Source organism: Carlito syrichta, unplaced genomic scaffold (assembly GCF_000164805.1).
Source record: "Carlito syrichta isolate Samal-C Ts95f unplaced genomic scaffold, Tarsius_syrichta-2.0.1 Scaffold315088, whole genome shotgun sequence".
Taxonomy (NCBI): Eukaryota; Metazoa; Chordata; class Mammalia; order Primates; family Tarsiidae; genus Carlito; species Carlito syrichta.
Window position 1 is genome coordinate 223,633 of NW_007259184.1, and position 25,322 is coordinate 248,954.

The 25,322-nt window shown below is 40.1% G+C and overlaps 1 protein-coding gene across 3 annotated transcripts in view; it reads left to right on the plus strand.

Moving 5' to 3' along the window:
* Nucleotides 1-71: 71 nt before the first annotated feature.
* Nucleotides 72-25,322, plus strand: part of NEK3 (NIMA related kinase 3) — a 30,893-nt gene continuing 5,642 nt past the window's right edge. Inside the window, exons 1-11 of one of the 3 annotated variants that reach the window (XM_021706047.1) lie at nucleotides 72-124; nucleotides 7,751-7,923; nucleotides 9,691-9,784; nucleotides 9,873-9,970; nucleotides 12,027-12,110; nucleotides 13,642-13,709; nucleotides 13,799-13,885; nucleotides 17,209-17,263; nucleotides 19,933-20,133; nucleotides 20,546-20,618; nucleotides 23,365-23,414. In XM_021706047.1, coding sequence (XP_021561722.1) covers nucleotides 7,807-7,923; nucleotides 9,691-9,784; nucleotides 9,873-9,970; nucleotides 12,027-12,110; nucleotides 13,642-13,709; nucleotides 13,799-13,885; nucleotides 17,209-17,263; nucleotides 19,933-20,133; nucleotides 20,546-20,618; nucleotides 23,365-23,414 — 927 coding nt within the window. In that variant the 5' untranslated portion in view covers nucleotides 72-124; nucleotides 7,751-7,806. Of the gene's footprint in view, nucleotides 125-7,741; nucleotides 7,924-9,690; nucleotides 9,785-9,872; nucleotides 9,971-12,026; nucleotides 12,111-13,641; nucleotides 13,710-13,798; nucleotides 13,886-17,208; nucleotides 17,264-19,932; nucleotides 20,134-20,545; nucleotides 20,619-23,364; nucleotides 23,415-25,322 lie in introns of those variants that run through there. The other 2 variants (XM_021706048.1, XM_021706049.1) reach the window with 2 other exon arrangements.

The following is a 25,322-nucleotide window of genomic DNA, read 5'->3' on the forward strand; positions in this document are numbered from 1 at the left end:
GGGTTTGCGGGGAGGGTCTGGTCGCGGGTGGATCGGATGAAGAGTGTCCGCCGTGGGGCGGTTGGCTAAACTTAGCCCGTGTCTTACCGGCAACCCCACTTCTGGGTGTTTGCAAATCAGTTTAGTAAGTATTGGCTGATTTCTTTGCAAATCATTTTATTAGGTTTTCATTTATTTATTTAACTTTATTGTGACGGTCTTGCGAAGGGACCGATGCCCTTTTGCCCCATTCAGAGTCTATTCGGGTCTTGCAGTGATCTTGTGTGTGTAATACTGAGTCACCAGCAGATGTGGGCAGAAGGGATCCAATTGGTTTTCGGCTAAGAAAAGCCTGGTTGCACATGCTGGTCAGTTACTCTCCATCGCATGGAATAAAGGCCCCGAAGAAACGAAGGATAGACACGGGGAAACTTGGCTTCTTTGTTAAATCAAGTCATACCCGAGTCCCTTGGAATAGTGGTAGAGAACTTGTTTTTTTCATGCGTATTAAATATACATCAAGGGCCTAATTGCTTTTGGAAAGAATTGTTTTTCAAGACAATGCATGTGATTTGGTTACATGGGTAAATTATTTCTAGGATTTCCTGGTAATTCTATGATAAGCAGGAATACAAACTGGAAGTTTTACACTTCACGGTATGAAAGATTTTAGTTTGTGATTTTGGCTTTACTTGTCATGTGCTTATAATTGCATATATTTACATAAAATCACATATAACTATCATTATAATGCCTTAGAATTCTTTGTGGTGTGATAAAAAAATGTATACTGTAGTAAGCTTTTTGAAAAATCAAGTAAATTCATTCCTGTAATTAAAAAAAAAAATGCATCATGCTCTGGTTTCTCTTCAAGAACAAATACTTCTTCCTTTTTTTAAAAAAAAAAACTTATTTTATTAATCAGGAAAAGAAGGCTTACACAGCTTCAGTAATTTGTCCAAAGTCCCATAGCTAATATATCTCAAGATGTATCCAGATCTGTCAGATTTCAGAACCTGTTATTATTATAGGAAGATGCCAAGGTTATTATTATTATTTTAAGTTGTGGAGCACAAGCCAGGATTGGATACATAAGTGGTTTACAGGTGAAGTGGGCCTCCCATTGGACATCACTTAGCCTGGATTAGAATCAGGTTCCCTTACTGATGTTATGTGTTTGCCCCCTGCCTCCCCTGACGGTGTCTGGCTACTGCCAATCCCTTTTTTGTAGTAGTATGAAAGGTGCTCAGGGTCACTCAGGGTCCACTTATGAGTGAGAACATGGTACTCAGTTCTTTGTTTCTGCAATAGATCACTAATGATGATAGACTCAAAATTCATCCCAGTTGCTGCAGAGTCCACAATTTTGTTCTTCTTTATGGTTGCATAATATTCCATTGTGTATACATACCTTTTTTTTTTTAATCCAGTCCAATTTCAATAGTCAGCATGGTTGGTTGCATGTTTTTGCTATTGTGAATAGTGCTGCAATAAACATACATGAACAGGTATGTTTTTTGTAGAATGATTTGAGTTCCTCCAGGTATATTCCCAGAAGGGGGATTACTGGGCCATATGGAAAGTCAATTTGTAGTTCTTTTAGAAATTGCCACTGTTTTCCATAAAGGTTGAATTAGATTGCACTCCCACCAACAGTGTAGAAGTGTTCCCTTTTCTCCACAATCTCACCAACATCTGTTGTTTTTATTTATTAATGATGGCCATTCTTACTTGAGTTAGGTGGTATCTCAATGTGGTTTTGATTTGCATTTCTCTGATGACTGGTAAGGCTGAGCATTTTTCATGTCTGTTGGCTGTTCGTATATCTTCTTTTAAGAAGTATCTATTCATGTCTTTTACCCATTTTTTAACGGAGTTGTTTGTCTTTTTCCTTTTGGCACATTTCAGTTCCTTGTAGATCCTGGATGTTAGGTCTTTGTCAGATATACAGTTGAAAAATGTTTTTTCCCGTTCTGTGGACTGTCTTTTCCGCTTTCTTGATGGTTTCTTTTGCAGATGATGGATCATCTGCAAAAAGGAATAGCTTAACTTCTTCTTTTCCTGTTTGGATATCCCTGATATCCTTTTCTTGTCTGAATGCTCTAGCTAGGACTTCCAACACTATGTTGAACAGGAGGGGTGAGTGGGCAGCCTTGTCTTATTCCAGTTTTCAGGGGAAATGCTTCTAATTTCTGTCCATTTAGTAATATGTTGGCTGTGGGATTATCACTATTTTGAGGTATATTCCCCCATACCTAGGTGTTCAAGGGTTTTTTATCAAGAATAGATGCTGGATTTTGTCAAAAGCCTTTTCTGTGTCTAATGATATAATCATGCAGTTCTTGTTTTTACCTCTATTGATGTATTTAATTACATTTATGGTCTTGCTGATGTTAAACCAGTCCTGAATCTTGGGGGTGAAGCCTACTTGGTCATGGTAGATAATTTTTTAGATGTGTTGTTGTATCTGATTTGCTAGAATCTTGTTGAGAATTTTCGCATCTATGTTAATCAGGGATATTGGCCTGTAGTTCTCTTTCTTTGTTGGATCTTTGCCCAGTGTGGGTGTCAATGAGATGTTAGCTTCCTAAAATGATTTGGGGAGAGTTCTGTCTTTCTTGATAGTCTGGAATACTTTGAATGGGATATCAGCTCCTCCTTGTATGTTTTGTAGAATTCTGCTTGAAAGCCGTCTGTTTCAGGACTTTTTTTTGTATGTAGTTTTCTTATGGAGAGTCAATTTCCTGGGTTGTTATTGGTCTGTTTAATATCTCAGTTTCTTCTTGTTTCAGCCTTGGAAAGCTGTGTGATATCAGAAAGTCCTCCGCTTTTGTTTAGGTTTTTGAATTTGTTTCCATACAGGTGTGCATAGTAATCTCTGATAATATTTTGTATTTCTTTGGTGTTGGTTGTGACCTGATCGTTTACTTGTCTGATTGTGTTTATTTGGACTTTTTCTCTCTTTTTCTTGGTCAGTCTGGCTAGAGGTCCATCAATCTTGTTTATCCTTTCAAGACCCAGGTCTTTCATTGATTTCTTTTTCTGTGATATTTTTGTCTTCTATGTCTTATATTTGGTCTTTTACTTTGGTGATCTGGAATCTTCTGCTGAAGTTAGGATTTTGGTGGCCTTTCCAGCTCCCTTAAATTATTTGTTAGGCTGTTGACTTATGATTTCTATTTTATTTATGTATGTTCATAGAGATATAAATTCCCCTTTTAGTATTGCTTTCATGGCATCCCAGAAGTTTTGGTAAAGCTGGGTCCTTGTTTTTATTTGTTTCCAAGAATCCCTTAATTTCTGTTTTGATTTCTTGGTTGACCCAGGAGTTGTTCAGCATTGTACTATTTAATGTACATGTCTTTGTTTTGGGGAGATTTAGTTGGTTGTGATATTTATTTTTATTCCACTGTGGTGGTTGGGTGGAGTGCTCTGTAGATATCTATTAAGTCCATTTGGTTAAGTGTCAAGTTAAGGTTCTAGATCTCCTTATTGATTTTTTGCCTCAGTGATCTATCTATAGTTGTTAGTGGGGTAAATTTAAGTCCCTAGTTATAATAGTGTTAGAGTCAGTATCCTTTTTTAGTTTACTTAGTCGTTGCTTTACAAATCCAGGTGCTCCTGTGTTGGGTGTATGTATGTTTAGGGTGGATCTTTCTTGTTGATGAATTGAACTTTTTATCATTATGTAATGTCTTTCCATATCTTCTGAAATTTTTGATAGCTTAAATGTTGTTTTGTCTGATATTAAAATCACGACTCCTGCCTCTTTTGTTTTCTGTTCACCTGAAAGTTTGTTTTCTATCCTTAAACTTTGAGTGTGTGGGTGTCCTTTGTAGTGAGATGTATTTCCTGGAGGCAGCATATTGCTGGGTTGTGCTTTTTTATCCACTTTGCCATTCTATGTCTTTTCAGTGGTATATTTAGTCCATTTACACTCAGACTGACTATTGAGATGTGAGAGTTTATTCCTGTCATGAAACTCTTATAAAGTTTTTTTGCTTGTTTTTCTTTTAACTTCTGGGTTGATGTATGTGTGAGTTTTCAACTTTGCAGTTCCAATGTAATCTCTGATGATTCTGTGTTTTCCTGTTGCCTTAGGAAGTGAGGGGTCATTCTTTTTTTTTTCTTTCTTCTGTGTTTAATACCTTCCTAAGCATCTACTGTAGAGCTGGTCTAGAAGCAGCATATTCTCTTAGGGATTGGATGTCTGGGAAACATTTTAACTCTCTGTTACTGATGAAGCTTACCTTACCTGGATAGGAAATTCCTGATTGGAATTGTTTATCTTTGAATACTTTGAATATTGGAATCCAGTCTCTTCTAGCTTGTAGTGTATCTATAGATAAGTTTGCTGCGATTCTAACTGGTCTTCCCTGGTAGGTAGTTTGACCTTTCTCTCTTACTGCCTTAAGGATTTTTTTCTTTTATACTTACTTTGTGCAAGCAAATTACTATGTGTCTGGGAGTCTGTCTTCTCATTTGACACCTTGTAGGGGTTCTCTGAATCCCCTGTGTTTGGATGGTCCTGTCTCTGATGAGATGAGGGACATTTTCTTGGATAGCCTCACGGAATGTTTGTTCCAAGGTGTTCTCTGTCTCCCTTTTTGCCTTAGGAATTCCAATCATGTGTAAGTTCAGTCTTTTATTATAATCGTACATCTCTTAGAGGCTTTGTACTATCCTTTTAAACTTCATTTCTATGTTTTTAACAGTTTGGGTTAGTTCCACATTTTGGTTCTTCAAGCTCTGAGATCCTTTCTTCTGTTTGGCTAATTCTGCTTTCCATGCTTGTCAGTTTGTTATTTATTTCATTTACTGTATTTTTTATTGCTGTCATCTCAGTTATCAACTCTTTCATTCTTTCTTCTTGGCATTCTTCATTTTTATTCATCCTCTCTATCAATACCTTGATATCTGGATTTGTGGTTTGAGACCAGTCCCTCTGTGGGCTCTTCATTGTTTGAGTTTGAGTCTGTATTCTCAGGTGCTGCTGTCTTTCCAGGGGCCTAGGGGGTACCTGTGTTCTTCCATTGATTTTTCTTCATTTGTGACAGATTTCCTCCCCCTTCTTTTCTTTAATTCTGTTGCTCAGTGGGAGGGGGATAGCTTTCACTTTTGTTTGTTCAACCTCCTATTCTTCCTTAGGTAGAGTCTCTGGATTTGTTCAGTTTTGAAGCTGAGTTGAGAGTGGAGGCCTCTGCTGTCTTTTTCCATTTCTGAGATTTGATTACGGTGTAATGGTAAAAGCTACAGTTCAGAAGCTACCTGCAGATCGCAGTATCTGCTGACTAGGGTATAGAATCCTGGAACCCATTTCCTACCACCTTACAATATGTCCATGCAGTGGGAGCATTTGTATACCCCCTGAAACCAAAATGAGATAAAAGAAAGGAAAAGAACCGAGAAAGAAAGAATGGAGAAGAAAGGAAGGTGAAGAGAAAGAAGAAGAAAAAAGGAAAACAAACAGACAGGCAAATGCACATATAAACAAACAAACAAAAAAGAAAATACACTCACCCTCACATATACCCATATGCAAAAAAAAGAGGAGAAGAAAAGGGCCAAATCAAATCAGAAGACACACACAGAAAGATATGTATAAAACATCAAAACTTTTGTGAATCTTGAGTTCTCACTTATGGCCATTTCTGGAACTTCTGGTTCCTTTTCTTTTTTTTCTTTTTTAACCGGCATAGTCTAAGCACTGCTGTTTTTGGCTCCTAGGGGGAAGGAGTGAACTCCAGTTTCTAAACCCTCCCCTCTGCTCTTAGTGCAGGCCAATCAGGCCTCTCTCCACACAAGTAATACGCCCTGTGGACTGCTGGAGGAGGGGGAATGAATCAGATCAAGACTCACTCCTACTCATCTGCTGTTAGGTCTCCCACTCTGGTTGCATATGCTTGTGAATGGCTCAGTGTGGGGGCTAGGGAACTTCCAAGCTGGTGGTGGCACTCCGGTGTCGTGCACTTGGAGGGCCAACGATGGTTGATTCAGAAAGGCACAGAGATCGCCCTTCAGTCTCAGGATGCAGGCTGCTCAGTATTGGGTGTTAGGCCGGTCTCTCTGCCCAGGTTCCGGGACAGAGAAAATGGTCGTGGCCCACATCTTCTCCTCTGGCAGGGCCCAGCTTCAGATTTCCTCCCTGCATTTTCTCCATGGTCCCCTCTGCCAGTGCCTGGCCCATTGCCATAGATGGTGAAGTTGGGTCAGGTGCCAGGTACTGAGGGGCAGCTGATCTCTGCTCCTTTTCCCGAGAGATGCCCTGAGAATGGTGCGTGCTCCTGCACGTGAGGGTGCCAAATTCTGAGCAGTGGTAAATTGCAGCCACTTCTGCAGAGGAGCCCTGGGTGCTTGATCATGTGTCTCCTCTCATTGCACACTAATATGCAGGCAGATTCGTCCTTATGCACACTCACCCATGAAGAAACTCACATATTCCATCCAGTTCTGTCATCATCTTCCCTTTTCTCCACAAATACCTCTTTCATCTAACGATTCCTGTGGAGTGGAACAGTTGGGAATCAGTAATATTTTTTGAGACCTTGAATAGACATGGGCTAAATTTTTTTTTTAATGCATCACCTTTCTAAGGCTTTAATAATAATAGTAGCGGCCATATATCCAGGATCTCCACGTACCAGGCAAAGTGTTAAGAAGATTATGTTCACTTTTTCTTGTGTATTAAGCGTTTCTACTAGCTGCTTCATTCTGGACATATAAATGGGAATACTGAAGTCAAATACTCCAACTGTGTTTAACATCTCTTTTGAGTCCTAGGAACCTCCAGCTCAACGTGTCCAGATTGGAACACGAATCTTTCCTTCTTCCCCATGTGTTACCCCATCCCGCCACACACCCACCACCCAGAAAATCAAATTAAAAACCACACACACAACCCGTGTTGTCTAGCCTATTTCCACTCATCCTTCATGCTTTAGTTTAAATACCATTATTTTGAACTCCCCTGGATATTTCTGCTGCAGGCCCGTATAGCTCTTTCTGTACCACTCATGATTCTACATCTGTTGAAGTTTATGGTCATCTCTGCTTGAGACATCCATGATGGCAGGGGCTGTGGGGGATTTGTTTGGGATTATAACATCTGGCTCAGAGTTGGTGCTGAGTATCCACCTATATTGAATTAATAGAGTAGTAGAGAAAAAAACTTTTTTCCTCTACCCTCTTAGGTTCAGTACATAAGGCCTTAGAAATTAAACTGACAAAAGACAGATTAACAGGAGAAGTTTTATTATGTATGCATAAATGTAAGGAAGCACTTAGACTAGGCGGCTGATAATGCCATTATAACAAAGTGATATATTAGGAGCAGAAACTAGAAAAAGGAAGGGGAAAGGTTGGGCTTCTCGGGTCAATTGTAGGCAACTAAATATATGAAGGAAACCAACAGAAGATAAGGATTATTTAGTAAGGTTTGTTATACAAACTCAAGTTAGTGCCTTCTCCATTAGTAAGAGCTGCCCTCTTCTTGTACTGGAAAGGAAAACACATTTATGTTTGGAAATGTATTACCTGTACAGAGGAAAATCTATGCCCTGCATTTAAGCAAAAAAAGGAGGGTAAAGAGCAAATTGCTTTTAGCTCAAAACAGACCTTGTGCCAAAGTGACATTGCTTCGGGTGGTATACACCGATCCCCTTCAAAAGGAATAAATAGCTACTGCCTTATCATGGTGTCTAGAGCTACTTTGAATTAATTCTGCATTTTGAAAGTAAACGTAATTCTCAAATGTTTCTGTTTTGGGATGTAGTTTGGGAGAGCCCGTGGTGACCGCATGAGTGGAGCCCAGCTGTGTGGGTGCCCAGCATGGATGACTACGCAGTCCTGAGAGTGATCGGAGAGGGCTCCTTTGGCAGAGTGCTGTTGGTTCAGCAGGAATGCAGTAATTGGATGTTTGCCATGAAAGAAATAAGGCTTCCCAAGGTCACTGCTAAAGAAATTAGCTCACCTTGAAAGTGTACTGCACTTTGTATAAGAGAATAAATTTTTTAGGTTTCACATGGAATTTCTCCTCCCTGCGAAAGGTGTAATTGGTTTATTCATTAGCTTTACAAGAACTTGATATACTTTATGTGGTTCTTAGGATATTATGATTAGTAAAAGGAGAAAAGTGGTTAAGGTTTCGGTGGCTATTACTGTTTATCTCAATGAGTAATTGGTAATAATTTCCACTTTCATATAACTGTAGGAAATCTTTGCTAAGAGATCAAAGAACAAAGTCCTAAAATGCTAACCTTTGGTATCAGGGAAACTACTCTGTGGATCAGTTTATAAGTTTTATTTCCCTGTAGGTCATTTATTGCTGTGTATCATATTTGTCCTAGGATGGAATCCATGCCATAGAGGCTGCATAATATTATGATCAAATTTTGAAAAAATGCATTCTAATAAAGTTCTCAGAGTTTACCAAGAACAGTGGCTCATACGTGTAATCGCAGCACTTTGGGAGGCTATGTCAGGAGGATCTCTTGAAGCCAGAAGTTCGAGACCAGCCTGGGCAACATAATGAGCCCTCCATCTCTATAAAAAAGAAAAATATATTAGAGTTCTCAGAGTGCTAAGTATTTTCCCTACTGTAGTCTTGACCTCATTCCGTGATTTTTAAACTTGAGTGGGCATTATAATCATCTGGAGGGCTTGTTAAAACACAGATTGCTAGCCGGGCTCGGTGGTTCAGCCTGTAATCCCATGCCTTGGGAGGCTGAGGTGAGTGGATTGCCTGAGCCTGCGGGTTCGAGACCCGCCTGGGCAACTTGGCAAGACCTCATCTCTACAATAAATTTTTTTAAAAATTAGCTGGGCGTGGTAGTGCATGCCTGTAGTTCCAGCTACTTGGAAGCTTGAGGCAGAAGGGTCACTGGAGCCCAGCAGGCCAAGGCTGCGGTGGCTGGGAGCGAGCACTGCACTCCAGTCTGGGCGACAGAGTGAGACTCCAACTCAAAAAAAAAAAAGAATTTTATCCTTTGGAGACTTACTTTCATATAATCTTTGTTCATACTTGATGCTGTAATATACTTGCATATTCTAGAGGACTGGACCAGTGGACTGATAAAGTGACGCTGACAGTCAAAACATAAAATCCCTTTTTTTTTCCTTTTACTACATTTTTTTTTAAGTCAAGGTCTTAGTGTGTCACCCAGCCTGGACTGCAGTGGTATGATCTCAGCTCACTGCAGCCTCAACTGCCTAGACTCAGGTGATCCTTCTGCTTCAGCCTCCTGAGTAGCTGGGATTGCAGGTGTACAACATCAAATGAGGTCTCACTATGTTGCCCAGGCTGGTCTCAAACTCCTGGGTTCAAGGGATCCTCCCACCTCAGCCTCCCAAAGTGCTGGGATTTTAGGCTTGAGACACTGTGCCCAGCCATCTTTTATTTAGTATATACTATTTTTGATGGCATACCAGCTTTCCAAATCAGGTAATACTTAACCTAATATTAAAACTAGTTTGCATTCTATATATGTAAGGAATGAAGAAAACATACAAATCCAATAGAGGGATCAGCTCAAGTATGCAAGATATAGCCATCATTGAACCACATATTTTCTCTTGGAGTTTGATAAACTTATTGATCCAAAGTGTATTGTTACAGAACTGCACCTAGCATTGAAGTATCACACAAATGGTATTATTATAAAGCTATCTATTTAAAAATTATTACATTTATACTTATTTAAAATCCTTTTCTAGTCTTTCTCTGATACACAGAATTCTAGGAAGGAGGCTGTTCTGTTAGCCAAAATGAAACATCCTAATATTGTTGCCTTTAAAGAGTCATTTGAAGGTAAATATGAATTCCCCCATATATGGGCATTTCTGAATATGAGGTATATCCACTATGGCTTTCCTAAAGAGTCTTGTATCTGTTTTAGAGGAAGGACATCTGTATATTGTGATGGAATATTGTGATGGAGGAGATCTAATGCAGAAGATTAAACAACAAAAAGGGAAGTTATTTCCTGAAGATATGGTAAGAGACTGCCTTACGCAGTTTTCCTCAAGGTTTGGAAGCAACTTTTCTCATAAACTTTGCATAAGTTAAAATAAAAGCATTGGTATCTGTAAATACCTGACACTCTAGTTAGAAATGACTAATTTCTGTGTCAGTGTTACTGCTTAGTGTTCTCAGGATGTTACTGCCTGGCATAGTTTTAGGAAGGAAAATCTACATAGGTTATAAAGTGTTAAGGGACAACATTTCCATGTTTAGAGGAATTTCAAAATTTTAATACTCATCATACTATTCTGGATATTTAAAAATCTTGATTTTTACTGGACTGAAATTTTAGAAGACAAGTAGATTTTATTTTGTGTTATTAGACCATCATAAGAATGAAGCCTGCCATTTGTGCTTCTTGGGAATACCTGCTCTCAGTTTTTTTCCTGTTAAAGCTTGGAATGTTATAGGACCAGGTTTGTGCCCCTTGCATGGTAACAGACCAATACACCTACACAGTGGGAGTCATAGCAGAGAAAGACTTTAGTAATCAGTTGGCAGCCTGATTGCTGCCAGATGGGAGATGGGAAGGAACCTCAAATCCGTCTCCCCAAGGAATTTTGGACTGGGGTTTCTAAGGGACTTCTGGGTAGGGGGCTGAGGAGCTGGGAGCTGGATTGATTGAGAAGTTAGAGGTGAAGTAATGGGAAAGGGAAATGAAAATGCATTCCTGTGCTGGGCTGGTTTCTGAGGGCAGGGGCGGGTCTTGAGACTGAGGGTATCAGTGGACTCATTGTAACGCAGGATCAGGAAAAGATCTAGAGGGGAAACTTGAGATTTCTTAACATTAAAGATGTTACCTATAGAAGTTGGATAACAGGAGCAATGTGACTTCTAAGCACTAAGGAAATGGGCTATAGGGCAAGCTGGTTAATACTTAGTAAGTTGCCACTCAAAACTTGTGCTTTTGTTAGAAACATAGCAATTTTATTTTATTAATTTTATGAGAAGGGTTTCAGAAATATTCCTTAAGTCTACAACTTGCTGCCTTTTTTTTTTTTTTTTTTTTTTTGAGTTGGAGTCTCACTCTGTCACCCAGACTGGAGTGCAGTGGCCGCTCCCAGCCACTGCAGCCTCACCTGCTGGGCTCCGGCGATCCTTCCGCCTCAGCTTCCAAGTAGCCGGAATTACAGGCATGCGCTACCACGTCCAACTGATTTTTTGATTTATTGTAGAGATGAGGTCTCGCTGCCCATGCGGGTCTCGAACCCGCAGGCTCAGGCAATCACTCACCTCAGCCTCCCAAAGGCGCGGGATTACAGGCTGAGCCACCGAGCCCAGCTTTGCTGCCTTTTTGTTGGAAAATTCATACTAAATATTTTTGTAATGAATTGGCTTGTGAAAATATTTAAATAAACAGCTTCAATGGGGCTTAGGCTATAGCATCTTCTGAACAAGTATAAATAGCTATAAATAAATATTCTTTATTTAGAAGTTGTATTGTTAAAAATATTGATTCCACAGGAGGAAGTCAACTTTGGCTTCAACTGGATAAGTCTCCATAGCAAAAACTGAAAACCAAAAAATCAGTTTTTACTTGTAAGTCCCCAAGGTACCTGGAAATTGTGGATACTACTGACTGGGGATTTATAAGTAGAAAATGCTGAGCTCAAAAGATTGTTTGTAATATAATGAAATGTTTTCGTGTTCCCATATGGATACTCCAAAAAAGTAAATGAAAATCCAACATAATGATTATACTAGAAACACTAGCATATTTATTTCTTAGTGGTGAACTACCTTTATATATGTATTTAAGAAATGCTTTTATAACAAATGAAAAATATAGTGGAAGTTTTATTAAAATAAATTGCTATTTGGTTCACACATAAAATTATGGAACATGAGAATCATAGATTTTCTGAATTTCTCCAGGTAACACTGAACCTTATTTGAACTATGGAATTTTCAGTAGTTCTGTCCTCATATTATGTAAAACCCTGGTCAACTAAGACCTGGAGATGATTCTCTGGAATTTTGGATTAGCATGAGCAATTATTGCACAGATTCTGCATGCTTTTTCCTACAGATACTTAATTGGTTTACACAAGTGTGCCTTGGAGTAAATCACATTCACAGGAAACGTGTGCTACACAGAGATATCAAGTCCAAGGTGAGTGGAATACATTTTGGGGCTTTAGAAAAAGAATCCCAAAGCTATTTAATTCAGTCTTTTTCTGTGTTAATCCATGTACTTTTGGGACACTTTTGTTTGGTTTAGAAATATCTGTCAATTATTTATTTACTTATTATTTAGTTTTCAAATTTAAAAAAAAATTTCTCCCAGCCTTTTTAAGATATAATTGAAGGCCAGGCACGATGGCTCCTGCATGTAATCTTAGCACTTTGAGAGATCAACTGGGAGGATTGCTTGAGGCCAAGAGTCCAAGACCAGCCTGAAACTTAGTGAGACCTTGTCTGTACAAAAACTTAGCCATATGTGATGGTGCTTGCCTGTAGTCCCAGCTACTTGGAAAACTGAGGCAGAAGGATCACCCGAGCCCAGGATGTCAAAGCTGTGGTGAGCTCTGATCATGCCACTGCACTGCAGCCTGGGCAGCTGAGTAAGACTCCAACTCAAACAAAAAAGATATAATTGACAAAGAATATATATATTTACGGTGTACAATGTGATGTCCTGAGATACACACACACACACACACACACACACACACACACACACAAACTCTCTCTCAGTAAAATGATTAAATCAAGCTAATAAGCATATCCATCCCTTCACATATTTATCTTTTTTTTTTTTTTTTTTTTTTGCAGTGAGAACAATTAAGATCTACCCTTGGCAATTTTCAAGTGTGTTATATATTATTATCAACTATAGTCATCATGTTTTACAGTAGACCTCTGGAACGTATTTGTCCTGTCTAACTGAAACTTTGTATCCTCTGACTTAATATTTATACTAGCCAGATAAAGCACTACCTGAGAAAAGTTATTGAAATCTCCATAGTAGTGCAGTCACCCATCATTAGGCAATTTTGTCATTATGTGAACTTCATAGAGTAACTTACACAGACCTACATGGTATAGCTTACTACACTTCTAGGCTATATGGTGTAGCCCACTGCTCCTGGGCTATAAGCCTGTACAGCGTGGTACAGTACTGAATACTGTAGGCAACTGTTATACAATGGAAAATATTTGTATATATAAGCATTGAAAAGGTACAGTAAAAATATGATACTATAATCTTATGGGACCACCATCAGATATGTGGTCTATCATTGACCAAACCTTGTTATGCGGCACATGACTGTATATGTTTATATGTTCCCAGATCTTTTAGTGACCATTTACTAAGTCCATATTTTCTCAGATGGAAAATTGTTGACACCTGGGCCTGCTCCAAGGAGTCACCCTGACACAGGTTCCCAATCAGTTGGTTCTGTTGATACAACTTAAAACTTACTGCTAGATTTTGAAGCAGTCATTCTGACTTCCTCAGCAGGGGACACGTGGTTGTCACAAGGAGTTCTTGTCATTTTGTGTTTCACTCAGCTCAGCTGTCAGCATTTCTACCCTTAAACTCCATCATCAGCAGGCTTTGGAAGACAGCTTCTCTAGGGACCTCTGCCTCATGTTGGAATGATGGAAAGCATAATCTGAGTTCTTCTTTTTAAATGCAGAATATCTTCCTCACCCAAAATGGAAACGTAAAATTGGGAGACTTTGGATCCGCCCGTCTTCTCTCCAAGTATGTGTGTCTGTTCTGCTGTAGTGACAATCAAAGCATCCATTTTCGGGAATGCTCTGTAATCATTCTTGGCCTTTTTATGGTTTTAGTCCGATGGCGTTTGCTTGCACATATGTGGGAACACCTTACTATGTGCCTCCAGAAATTTGGGAAAACCTGCCTTATAACAATAAAAGGTAAGCGATGTTTATTTGGTGCAAGAGTGACCATTTGATGACAGGCATTATAGCTCACAAATAATGCTAGAGTTTGGTACCACTTTAAAGTAGATTCACAGGTCGTGTGGTTTTAAAAAATATATATCTGAAAACAATACGGAATCTGTATTCCTAGGCTTCTAGATGAAAGTCATAGTTTTCCAATTATTTTAATCAGAGCTAAGAGAAGCTCATTGTAAATACCGAAAGAAAGACATTTCTAGGGACAGTATGAATTATATTACTGGTTTGCACATGTTGCTACTCCTGCTTTTAAAAATCTCAAAGTCCAGGTTGCATTAAAACAGAATGTCAGGGGTTGGGAAACAGGCATCAGTTATTTTTCTAGACCACCAGGTGATTCTAATGCACAGTAGCATTTGGGAACTGATAGGTTATGTCACTGAGTTAACATTTACATGGCTGGATCATAAGCACTTGGTTGATAAGTTAATTGATGCAGGAAGTTAGTATGAGGACCTTATGATTTAAAATGTAATATTTTCTGAATATTCTCATATGTGCCCATTGTGGAGATGGGGGGCAGGGAGAATTGGAAATAGAGAGATGCATAAGAAAGGAAATGGAAATCACCCACTTTTCACAATGACTGGTAACATTTGGATCTTTTTCTTTTTTCATCCATTCACTTTTTCAGTTGATACATTCTTTTTTTTTTTTTTTAATTTGAGTTAGAATCTTACACTGTAGCCCAGACTGGAGTGCAGTGGCCGCTCCCAGCCACCGCAGCCTCGACCTGCTGGGCTCCGGCGATCCTTCCGCCTCAACCTTCTGAGTAGCTGGAACTACAGGCGCGCGCTACCACGCCCGGCTAATTTTTTGATTTAATGTAGAGATGAGGTCTCCCAAGTTGCCCGGGCGGGTCTCGAAGCCGCGGGCTCAGGCAATTCATTCACCTCAGCCTCCCAAAGGCGCGGGATTACAGGCTGAGCCACAGAGCCCGACTAGTTGATATATTCTATATGCAATTTGGTATTCTTCTTATTTCACCTTATATTATATCATATTCATCTCCCCCACATACTTAAACGCTTCATAAATATTTCTAATGGCTGCATATATTTTACCAAATGGCTCTTCCAAAATTTTCATGATTATTTCTCTGTTGGTTGACCGTCCGTTTCCCATTTTCAAACAGTGCTGTGATTAACATACTTTTTGTGCATAAATATGTCATTGTTTTATACCACGTTATAACATGGATTCCTAGAAGTGGAAACACCCAAGGGCCCTTGTTACTTTCTGCTGACTTGCTTTTTTGCAAAGGATATGACAGTCTATACTAAATAGGTTCCTTTAAGAGTAGAATTCACTGAGCTGGAGACAAAACAGTTCTAAAGGGACTTAATGGGACAATTACAGAAATTTGAACATGGAGTAAATATTTAATAATATTACTGAGTTAAGGTTACATTTCTTGAATGTGATCATAGCATTATGTTTATAAGGAAGAGTATATATCTTTGCTCTTAGGAGATACATGCTGACGTGTATAGGGTAAAGTGTTTGGTATCTGCAACCTTTTCATCAGAGGCTCAGATATATATAAATGAGGGAGATAGCACATAATTGTGGCCAATGCTAATGATTGGGGACCTGGGTAAGAGCATGTGGGCATTTAAAACTTTTCTATAGATTTGAAATTTTAAAAATTAAAAGTTGGGAGAGGGAAACATCCAATAAAAACCACTGTTTAAAAAAGAATCATTTAGAAAAGGAAGAGCCAGACGCCGTGATGTGGGCCTATAGTCCTGCTACTCAGGAGTCACTCCCAGAAGGGAGATTGCTGAGCTCAGGAGTTTGAGGCTGTGGTGCCTAATGATTGTGCCTGTGAATAGCCACTGCACTTCCGCCTAGGCAAATAGCAAGACCCCATCTCTTAAAAAAAGAAAACTCAACCGGGCTCGGTGGCTCAGCCTGTAATCCCGCGCCTTTGGGAGGCTGAGGTGAGGGGATTGCCTGAGCCCGCGGGTTCGAGACCCGCCTGGGCAGCGAGACCTCATCTCTACAATAAATCAAAAAAAAAAATCAGCCGGGCATCGCAGCGCATGCCTGTAATTCCGGCTACTCGGAAGGCTGAGGCGGAAGGATCGCCGGAGCCCAGCAGGTCGAGGCTGCGGTGGCCGGGAGCGGCCACTGCACTCCAGTCTGGGCGGCAGAGTGAGACTCCAACTCAAAAAAAAAAAAGAAAACTCAGCCGGGGTTGGTGACTCAGCCTGTAATCCCAGCACTTTGGGTGGCCAAGGCGAGTGGATTGCCTGAGCCCGCGGGTTCTAGACCCACCTGGTTCGAGACCCGCCTGGGGAACTTGGCAAGACCTCGTCCCTACAATAAATCAAAAATTAGCTGGGCATGGTAGCACGTGCCTGTAGTTCCAGCCACTTGGAAGGCGGAGGCGGAAGGATCGCCGGAGCCCCGCAGGTCGAGGCTGCGGTGGCCGGGAGCGGCCACTGCACTCCAGTCTGGGCGACCGAGTGAGACTCCAACTCAAAAAAAAAAAAATTAGCCAGGCGTGGAAGCGCGCACCTGTAGTTCCAGCTACGCGGAAGGCTGAGGCGGAAGGATCGCCAGAGCCCAGCAGGTCGAGGCTGCGATGGCCGGGAGCGGCCACTGCACTCCAGCCTGGGCAACAGAGTGAGACTCTAACTCGAAAAAAACTCTGGAGAAAGACAGATAGGTGGTAAGAATGATGGTGGAAACTGGAGTTGCTTAGCTTGATGGAGTATACATCATAGGGCCAACTATAAAACTCTTGGGAATTTGAAGAGCTATTTTGTGGAAGAATGAGTAGTTTTGTTCTTTTTGTTTTGGAACATAGAACTAACTCTGGGGGTGGAGAGGATTCCCAGAGATACATTTTGGCTTTTGATAAGGAAGAACGCTATCCCTTAGAGCATCCGACAGGGGAGTAGATTGTGCCTGGGGTGGAGAGCTGTCTATCAAGAAATGTGATCAGGGCAGCCTGAGTGAAAGCTGCGCTAGATGTCATCCAGAGTCCTTCTTCCAACTATGATCATCTGAGTCTTCAAATACTCCCTCTTGCTACTGAATTTCCAAATGCTACTGAAGTGATAGTGATTTGGAGGGTCGAGGGCAGGGGGATAGAAAGTTTTATTGTGAACGTTATTCTCAGTAAGTATCTAAGTGTTAGGCCAGACTTAGGGCTACTTGTGATGTCTGTTCTTATTAAAGTAGGATAATTTTTATATTAGGAAATGCATATAATTACATGTGATAACTTATAACCCACTTGTTATTGCTTTGCTTCTTGATGCTGCCAGTGACATCTGGTCCTTGGGATGCATTCTGTATGAACTCTGCACTCTTAAGCATCCGGTAAGTATGGTGTGCAAAATTGAAAACACAGCTTGTCCTGTCTGGCTAAGCCCTAAGTAATGTGCCAGATTCCAGTTGACAGTTTGTTTCCCTAGGATGACATCATTATAAAAGTTTTCATTTGTTTCATTGCCATCATCTTTGCCTTAAACTCATTGTGTAGCATATGCTCATAGGAAATTTCCGTTATTTCATTTCTGCTATGCTGTCCTTCTCTCTCTCTCTCTCTCTCTCTCTCTCTCTCTCTCTCTCTCTCTCTCTCTCTCATGTCTTTGTTTTGCTGTTTCCTGGTAAACCATATGCAACACAAAACTTGACATGTTAGTCATTTTTAAGTGTATAATTCAGTGGCATTAATTACATTCACAGTGTTGGACAACTGTCAAAAAGAAAAAGTTTGATTTGTAAAACTTCTCATCACCCCAAACAGAAACTCTGTTCCTGTCTCACTCCCTTTTCTTCCTCCCCTCCCAGCCCCTTAATAACCTCTGTTCTACTTCCTGTCTCTGTGAATTTGCATATTCTAGATATTTCACATAAATGGAATTATACAATATTTGTCCTTTTGTGTCTGATTTAATTCACTTAGCATAATGTTTTCAAGATCCATGCGTGTTGTAGCATGTGTCAGGATTCCATTCCTTTTTATGGCTGAATAATATTCCATTGCATATGTATGCCGAGTTTTTTGTATCCATTCATCTGCCAGTGGACACTTGTGTTGTCTCTATCTTTTTGCTGTTGTGAATAATGCTGCTATCAACATGGTCGTACGAGTATCTGTTAGAGTCCCTGATTCCAGTTTTTAGGATATATACCTAAGAGCGAATTTGCTGGGTCATATGGCAATTATAGTTAGCTCTTTGAGGAAACACCAAACTGTTTCCCAGAGTGGCTGCTCCATTTTTATACTCATCTTTTTGAAGTTAGATTTCACTTATTATGTGAGTTTCCTCTCTAACCGAATATTATGAGAACATGCACTTTGCCCTATAATGTATCTTTTCAAGATACTTTTTAAGATAAATGAACAAAAAAGAGGTTAAATAACTTGTCCTGCTTGTTCAAAATTAGTTTATTACATAGAACAATAATCTTAGGACAGATTCCTATTAGTTCTTAGCTTTGCCTTGGAATAAATTCTGTTCTTTGGGACAGACTGAAACTTAGCCCTTCCAAGCTTTTAACAGATATACTTATAGGATACATAGAGCTTGGGAGAGAATGAGTGATTGAGAAAATTTTTTTACCAACACTTGAGGAAAGTAACTCAAACTAAAGGCACATGCTGTTCATGGGAGATTATTTTCCTTGAATATAAGTGGCTTATAGTGCTGGTTGCACAGTTAGAATAACTTGGGGAACCTTTAAAAATGCCTAGGCCCATACCAAACCAATTGAATTGAATTGAAATCTCTGAAGATGTCCTGGCATTAAAGTTCTCTCTCTCTCTCTCTCTCTCTCTCTCTCTCTGTCTCTCTCTCTCTCTCTCTGTCTCTCTCTCACATCACCTAGGCTGGAGTGCAGTGGCATGATCACAGCTAACCATAGCCTTGACCTCCTGATCTCACACAAGTAGCTAGAAATACAGGCGTGTACCACCACACCCAGCTACCTTTTTTGGAGAGATGAGGTCTTACTATGTTGCCTAGGATGGTCTCAAACTCTTTGGGCTCAAGCAGTCCTCCCGCCTTGGCCTCCCAAAGTGCTGGGATTACCTAGCCATTAATGTTTTTAAAATAGATTATTCTGATACGCAGCCCAAGTTGTGAACCATCATTGTCTACACATAAAATTATTTTTAAAATTCTAGCATCTTATTTATGATGATATTCTTTACTTCCCTGATTTTATCTTTTTCATAACTTACATATACAAGTCATTTTTCCTAGCAAGAATAAGTATTAGATGCTGGGTGCAATTGCTTGTGCCTGTAATCTCAGCAATTTGGAGAGGCGGAGGCAAGTGGATTGCCTGAGCCCAGGGGTTGGAGACTAGCCTGGGCAACTTGGTGAGAATTCGTCTCTGCAATAAATCAAAAAATTAGCCAGGTATACTGGCGCATGCCTGTGGTTCCAGCTACTTGGAAGGCTGAGGTGGAAGGATTGCCTGCACCCAGCAGGAGGAGGATATGACGGTTGTGAGCATGTCACCACACTCCAGCCTGAGTAAGACTCGAAGGAGGAGAAAGAGGAGGAAGAGGCAGAGGGGGAGGGAGAGAGGGAAGACCGTGATCTGTCATTCCTTGTCTGCTTGAAGGCAAAAGTCGTTCTCATTGGTATAATGGTTAAAAAGCCAAAGTTGAGGGGAGTGAAGCAAAGGGTATTACACTGATTACAAGCCTGTTAGTATTAGCAATGTGTATCTGCAAAAACCATTGATATTGACTGATAAAGTGCCCAAAGCTGGCACTAACGGAAAGACTTTAGATGGCTGTGAACAGTTTTAGTTTCTTTACTATTCATGTTTACCTTTCTCCTGAACCACCATGAGATTATAGAATATTACCCTGAAGACACCTCTAGAAAGAAAAATGGCCAGACAGTAGATACCTTTATAAAATTAAAATAATTTATATGAATTCAGTTCAGCTGGTAGTTTCTTACTTTGATTTCCACTGCACACACCCCCTCCGTGTCTGCTTTTAAGTTTCAGTTTTTACATTTCAGTTTCAAGCAAATAGTTGGAAAAATCTTATCCTCAAAATATGTCAAGGGTCCATCAGCCCACTGCCGTCTCATTACTCCTACGAGCTTCAGTATCTTATCAAGCAGATGTTTAAAAGGAATCCTTCACACCGCCCCTCCGCCACAACACTGCTCTCTCGAGGCCGGGTCGCTCAGCTTGTCCAAAAGTGCTTATCCCCCAAGGTATGATCCACCTTGTTCTCCAGTGTATGATAAAATGGTTTGCCACGTTTAGACACAGTTACATTATATACATGCTTGTAAAAATTCAAACGATGCAGAACCATCCATGTAAACCACCATCCCTGGTAACCTAAAACACAAAACATTTTTATAGAGGTGGGGTCTTACCATGTTGCCCAGGCTGGTCTCAAACTGTTGGCCTCAAGTGATCCTCCCACCTCAACCTCCCAAAGTACTGGAATTGTAGGTATAAGCCACCCTGCTCAGCTTATATGTAGTTTTCAAATGGCATTTTTATAAATTTTTTCAGCTTTAAATATTGTCCTGAAGAATGTTGGTGGTGAAATGACATATGGCAGTGTTTAAAGAAAAGTGTATTTTACATCTTAAAATTATCAACTTTAAATTTCAGATTATCACAGAGTATGGTGAACAGGTATTAGAAGAAACCAAAAAATCTAAGCATAATACAACAAGCAAAAAGGGTAAGAATTTTGGAAAGCTTATTTTTTGTTATAGTATAACAAGAAAGTATAATTTTTAAGTTGCTAGAAATGATTATCAGAGAAAATCCTCAAATCAAAATGTTCTTTTATTACTTCAGACATAATTCTGTACTGAATCTTTTTTTTTTTTTTTTTGAGTCAGGGTCTCACTTTATCACCAGGCTGGAATGCAGTTGCACCCTCATGGCTACTGCAGCCTCAACCTCCTGGGTTTAGGTGACCTTTCTGCCTCAGCCTCAGTATCACTATGCTCAGCCCGTTTTTTGAATTTTTTGGTACGAACAAGGTCTCACTATGTTGCCCAGGCTGGTCTTGAACTCCGGGGCTCAAGTAATCTTTTTGCCTTGGCTTCCCAAATCATGCTTTGGATTACAAGCATGAGCCACCACACCCAGCCAGTACTGAATCTTTTATTTTATTTTTATTTTTTTTATTTTTGAGTGGTAGTCTCAATCTGTCACCCAGGCTGGAGTACAGTGGTACACTCATGGCTACTGCAGCCTTGACCTGGTCTCAGGTGATCCTTGTGGCTTAGCCTTCCAAGTACCTGGAGCTACAGGAACATGCCACCACAGCCAGCTAATTTTTTTAATTTATTGTAGAGATAAGGTCTCGCCAAGTTGCTCAGGCTGGTCTGGAAACCCTGGGCTCAGGCAGATCTCTCACCTCTACCTCCCAAAGAGCTGGGATTATAGGAATGAGCCACCGTACCCAGCCTGAGTCTTAAACTGCCCTTTTTAATCCCTAGAAAAATAGGGTTTAAGAAAAAAGCCTAGTTTGACTATTTTAGTGCTGGAATGTGTTCTCTGTTTCATTATTAGTACCCTATTTATCCTGACTTGTGGGTCAGTTAGAAGACTTCCATGGGTCTGTCCTAGGAATCTAGCCATGAAAATATAGTACTAATTTTATAGGAAAATATATTCTCACGTTTCTGAAGAACCATTGTGTAAACAAACTTAAAAAACAGAGCCTTTTTAATGTGAACTGTGGGCTTTGGGTGACAGTGATGTGTCAAGTATAGATTCATGGACTGTAATGGTGTAGGGTATTGGTAGTAGGGGGGGAGGAGTGTGTGGGGAGACCGAGTATGTGGAAATCTCTGTACTTTCTGCCCAGTTTTACTGTGAATCCAAAACTGCTCTAAAAAATAAAGTCTGTCAATTAAAAAACAAACACAAATCAGAGCCTTTTCAGAAGTTGGGGACCATCCACACAATAGCTGCATAAAATTTTCATACACGTATAGTCTCTCCTGAGCACATTTTAAATTTATTGTGTCTTTGAAAGTTGTCATCTCTGAATTTTCTTCAAAGCTATTTTTATTCCTTTTCATTTGTTATCAATGACTCCCTTCTGAAAAAGTCTTACAAAGGCATTAGATATCAACAGAATAAGGGAGAAGAGTTAGGAAGTGGAGGTCACCCTCTCTTGTGACATGTTGCAAAACCCCCATTGGCTGGTGCTCTTCATCTGGGTTATACCATGAAAGAAACATTTTGATAACTGTACTGTTTTCTTAAAGGTAACGAGTAAGTGTTGTTTTTGGAAGGATGTAAAACCCTTTAGTCTTACAATTCAAACTTTTTTCTCTTTCATAAGCGGTGGTCAGTAACCTTTGTTTCATCAGTTTTGCTTAGTGTTTAATTGAGTGTTGATTTTAACTCAGGTACTATTTTGTAGCTTTTGTTCACATTCCAGGGTAGTAGGAAATTAGTTTTAAAATGCTAAGCAAGAAAAAATGGATGGATAAAAGTTTCGAGGTAGTTTGAAAATTACTAGAACAAGAAATGGAACACTTAGGCAAGGATTGCATCCCACTGACTCACTCTTGTGTTCTTAGTGCCTGCCATCGTAGATATTCAATAGCAATTTTAAAAAATGTTAAGTGAGTAAGGGACATGAACTACTGGACTCTGACAGAGAAAGATGAGGGCTGGAGCCATCTCTACCAAAGGGATCCGTTGCCAGAGTTAGCCCCTGACCCCCCTAGTCCCTTGTGAATGAATAAGCAGCTCTCTTCTTGTTACCCTGTTCCACCTGTTATGATAATTGTCAGGACAAGCACAGACTCCACTACCTAGCGCGCTCTACAGGGGATCATGACCTTCAAGTATATAGAGTATATTACTTCTTAGTGCTTAAATATGTTGGCATAAGTGAATAGAGATGTCTTTTAACTTTCAGATTTTTACATTAGAAAAAAAATATCAGAAGTACCCTCTTTTGGTCAGGTGCAGTGGCTCATGCCTATAATCCCAGCACTTTGGAAGGCTGAGGCAAGAGGATTGCTTGAGCCCAGGAGTTCAGGAGCAACCTGGGCAACATGACAAGATTTCATCGCTATAAAAAAAATGTAAAAATTAGCCGGGCATGGTGGTGTGCGCTGGTAGACCCAGCTACACAGGAGGCTGAGGTGAAAGAATTGCCTGAGCCCAGGAGGTCAAGGCTGTAGTGAGCATGATGGTACCACTGCACTTCACTGGGCAACAGAGTGAGATCTCGACTCAAAAAACATAAAGTAAAATAGTAGCCTCTTTCAACAACCGAGATGGATTACTAGGCACTTAAAGCTTGATATTTCTATTCAACTGTCTAAGAACTTTGACTCTTTGATTTCAAAAACTTTACTTGTATCTCAGGCTTTATGCACAGCACACAAGGAACTGAATAAGTTGAGTGTTTATATGGTATTTTTTCTACCTTTTCTCTCTGTTTTTTTAAGCAGATCCCAGCAGGATCAAGATAACTTTGGGAAATGAAGCAAACATGGTGGTAAGTGCTTTAAAATTAAATTTATGAAATACCCATCTGCCGCTGGGTACACCTTACTGTTAAATATGGTGAGATATTTGGAAGACTGTGTCCTGGTCTCTCCAGTTAAGTAGTTCTCCATCTTTTGGCCTGTGAGTAATTGGGAGCTGTTGTCGGCATTGCCAGCTGAGTCACTTTAGATCACCAAGTATTGTGTTGACTTTTTCATTTTATTTATTTATTTGTTCATTTATGCATTTATTATTTGAGACAGGGTTACTCTGTCACCCAGACTGGAGTAGAGTGGTTCCAACCTGGCTCACCATAGCCTCCACCTCCTGGGCTCAGGCAATCCTCCCACCTCATCCTCCCAAGTAGTTGGGACTACAGGCTCATACCACCGCACCCAGCTAATTTTTGCATTTTTTTGTAGATACAAGATCTCACTATGTTGCCTAGACTGTTCTCAAACTCCTGGGCTCATCAGTGTTCCTGCCTTGGCTTCCCAAGTGCTGATATTACAGGTGTGAGCCACCATACCTGGCTCCTTTTTCAATTATTGATGATAGTGGTTTCAGTGCAGATGTCAGAGAGCTTTGTCCTGCTTTCTATTATGAGATCTTGTTTATACTTGGCTTTTTGCTTTTTATTGTGGTAAAATATTACAATATAAAATTTGTTATTTTGGCCATTTTAAGTGTGTAATTCAGTGACATTAACTATATTCATAATATTATGCAGAAGTCACTACTTTTTATTTCCAGACCTCTGTATCACCCCACACAAAAACTCTATACTGAAACAGTGATTCCCATTTCCACCACCCCAACCCCAGCAATCTCTAGCCTGCTTTCTGTCTCTATAAATCTGCCTATTCTAGATGTTTCATATAAGTAGGGTCATACAATATTTGTCCTTTCTGTGCCTGGCTTCTTTCACTTACATAATGTTCTCAGGGTTCCTCTGGGTCATAGCATTTGTCAGAACTTTATTCCTTTTTGTAGCTGAATAACACTTAGATGATTGTTTTGACCTTGACATCTTTCTGTGCAAAAATGTGTAGCACCACCCGGTTATCCCATGAGTCGTTTTCCAGCCTGGCATTCAGGGTCCTGTTCGTCTTGTCCAGCCCTGGCTGCTGTGATGCTCTTTTACACTGAAGCCACGATTGAGTCGTGAATAGTCGTAGCCAATCTGCTTTCCAGTGTTTTCACCCCCAGCTTTGCAAATCATGTACTACTGATGATTTTTTTTCTTTAACTTATATATTGTTTGAGTCAGGGTCTCACTCAGTTGCTCAGGCTGGAGTGCAGCAGCATGACTATGGCTCACCACAGCCTCCACCTTCTGGTCTCAGACGATCCTTCCATTTCAGCCTCCTGAATAGGGGGGCCTACAGGCACACGCCACCACACCCAGCTAATTTTTTTTATTTTTTGTAGAGATGATGTCTTGCTGTGTTGCCTAGGCTGATCTTCAGTATTTTAATTAACCTTTTAATGCAAAAAGGAAAAGATTTTGTACTGTCAATAGATTATTCTATTCATGAAATGTACTAGTAATTAAGCTTGTAAATTTTTTTAAAGAACCCTAGGTTATAAATAAGTAACAACATCCCACCATTATGTTGCTACAGGTAGAATATATCTTGCCTTTGTACTTTTTTCCCATGATAATATCTGGGTATTTTCCCAGCTTTATTGAGGTATAATTTATTTGTAATAAAATTTACCCTTTCTTAGCTAACAGTTTGATGAGTTTTGGTAATCGTATTTATGCAGTCATATGGCCCCCACCACAATCAAAATATAGACATCCCGACCCCCTAAAAAGTGACCTGGTGACCTTTTGCTGAGGATCCTGAACCCTGCCCCAGGCAGCCACCACTGTAATTTGAATACCGCCTGTAATGGACACAGCAATATGTGT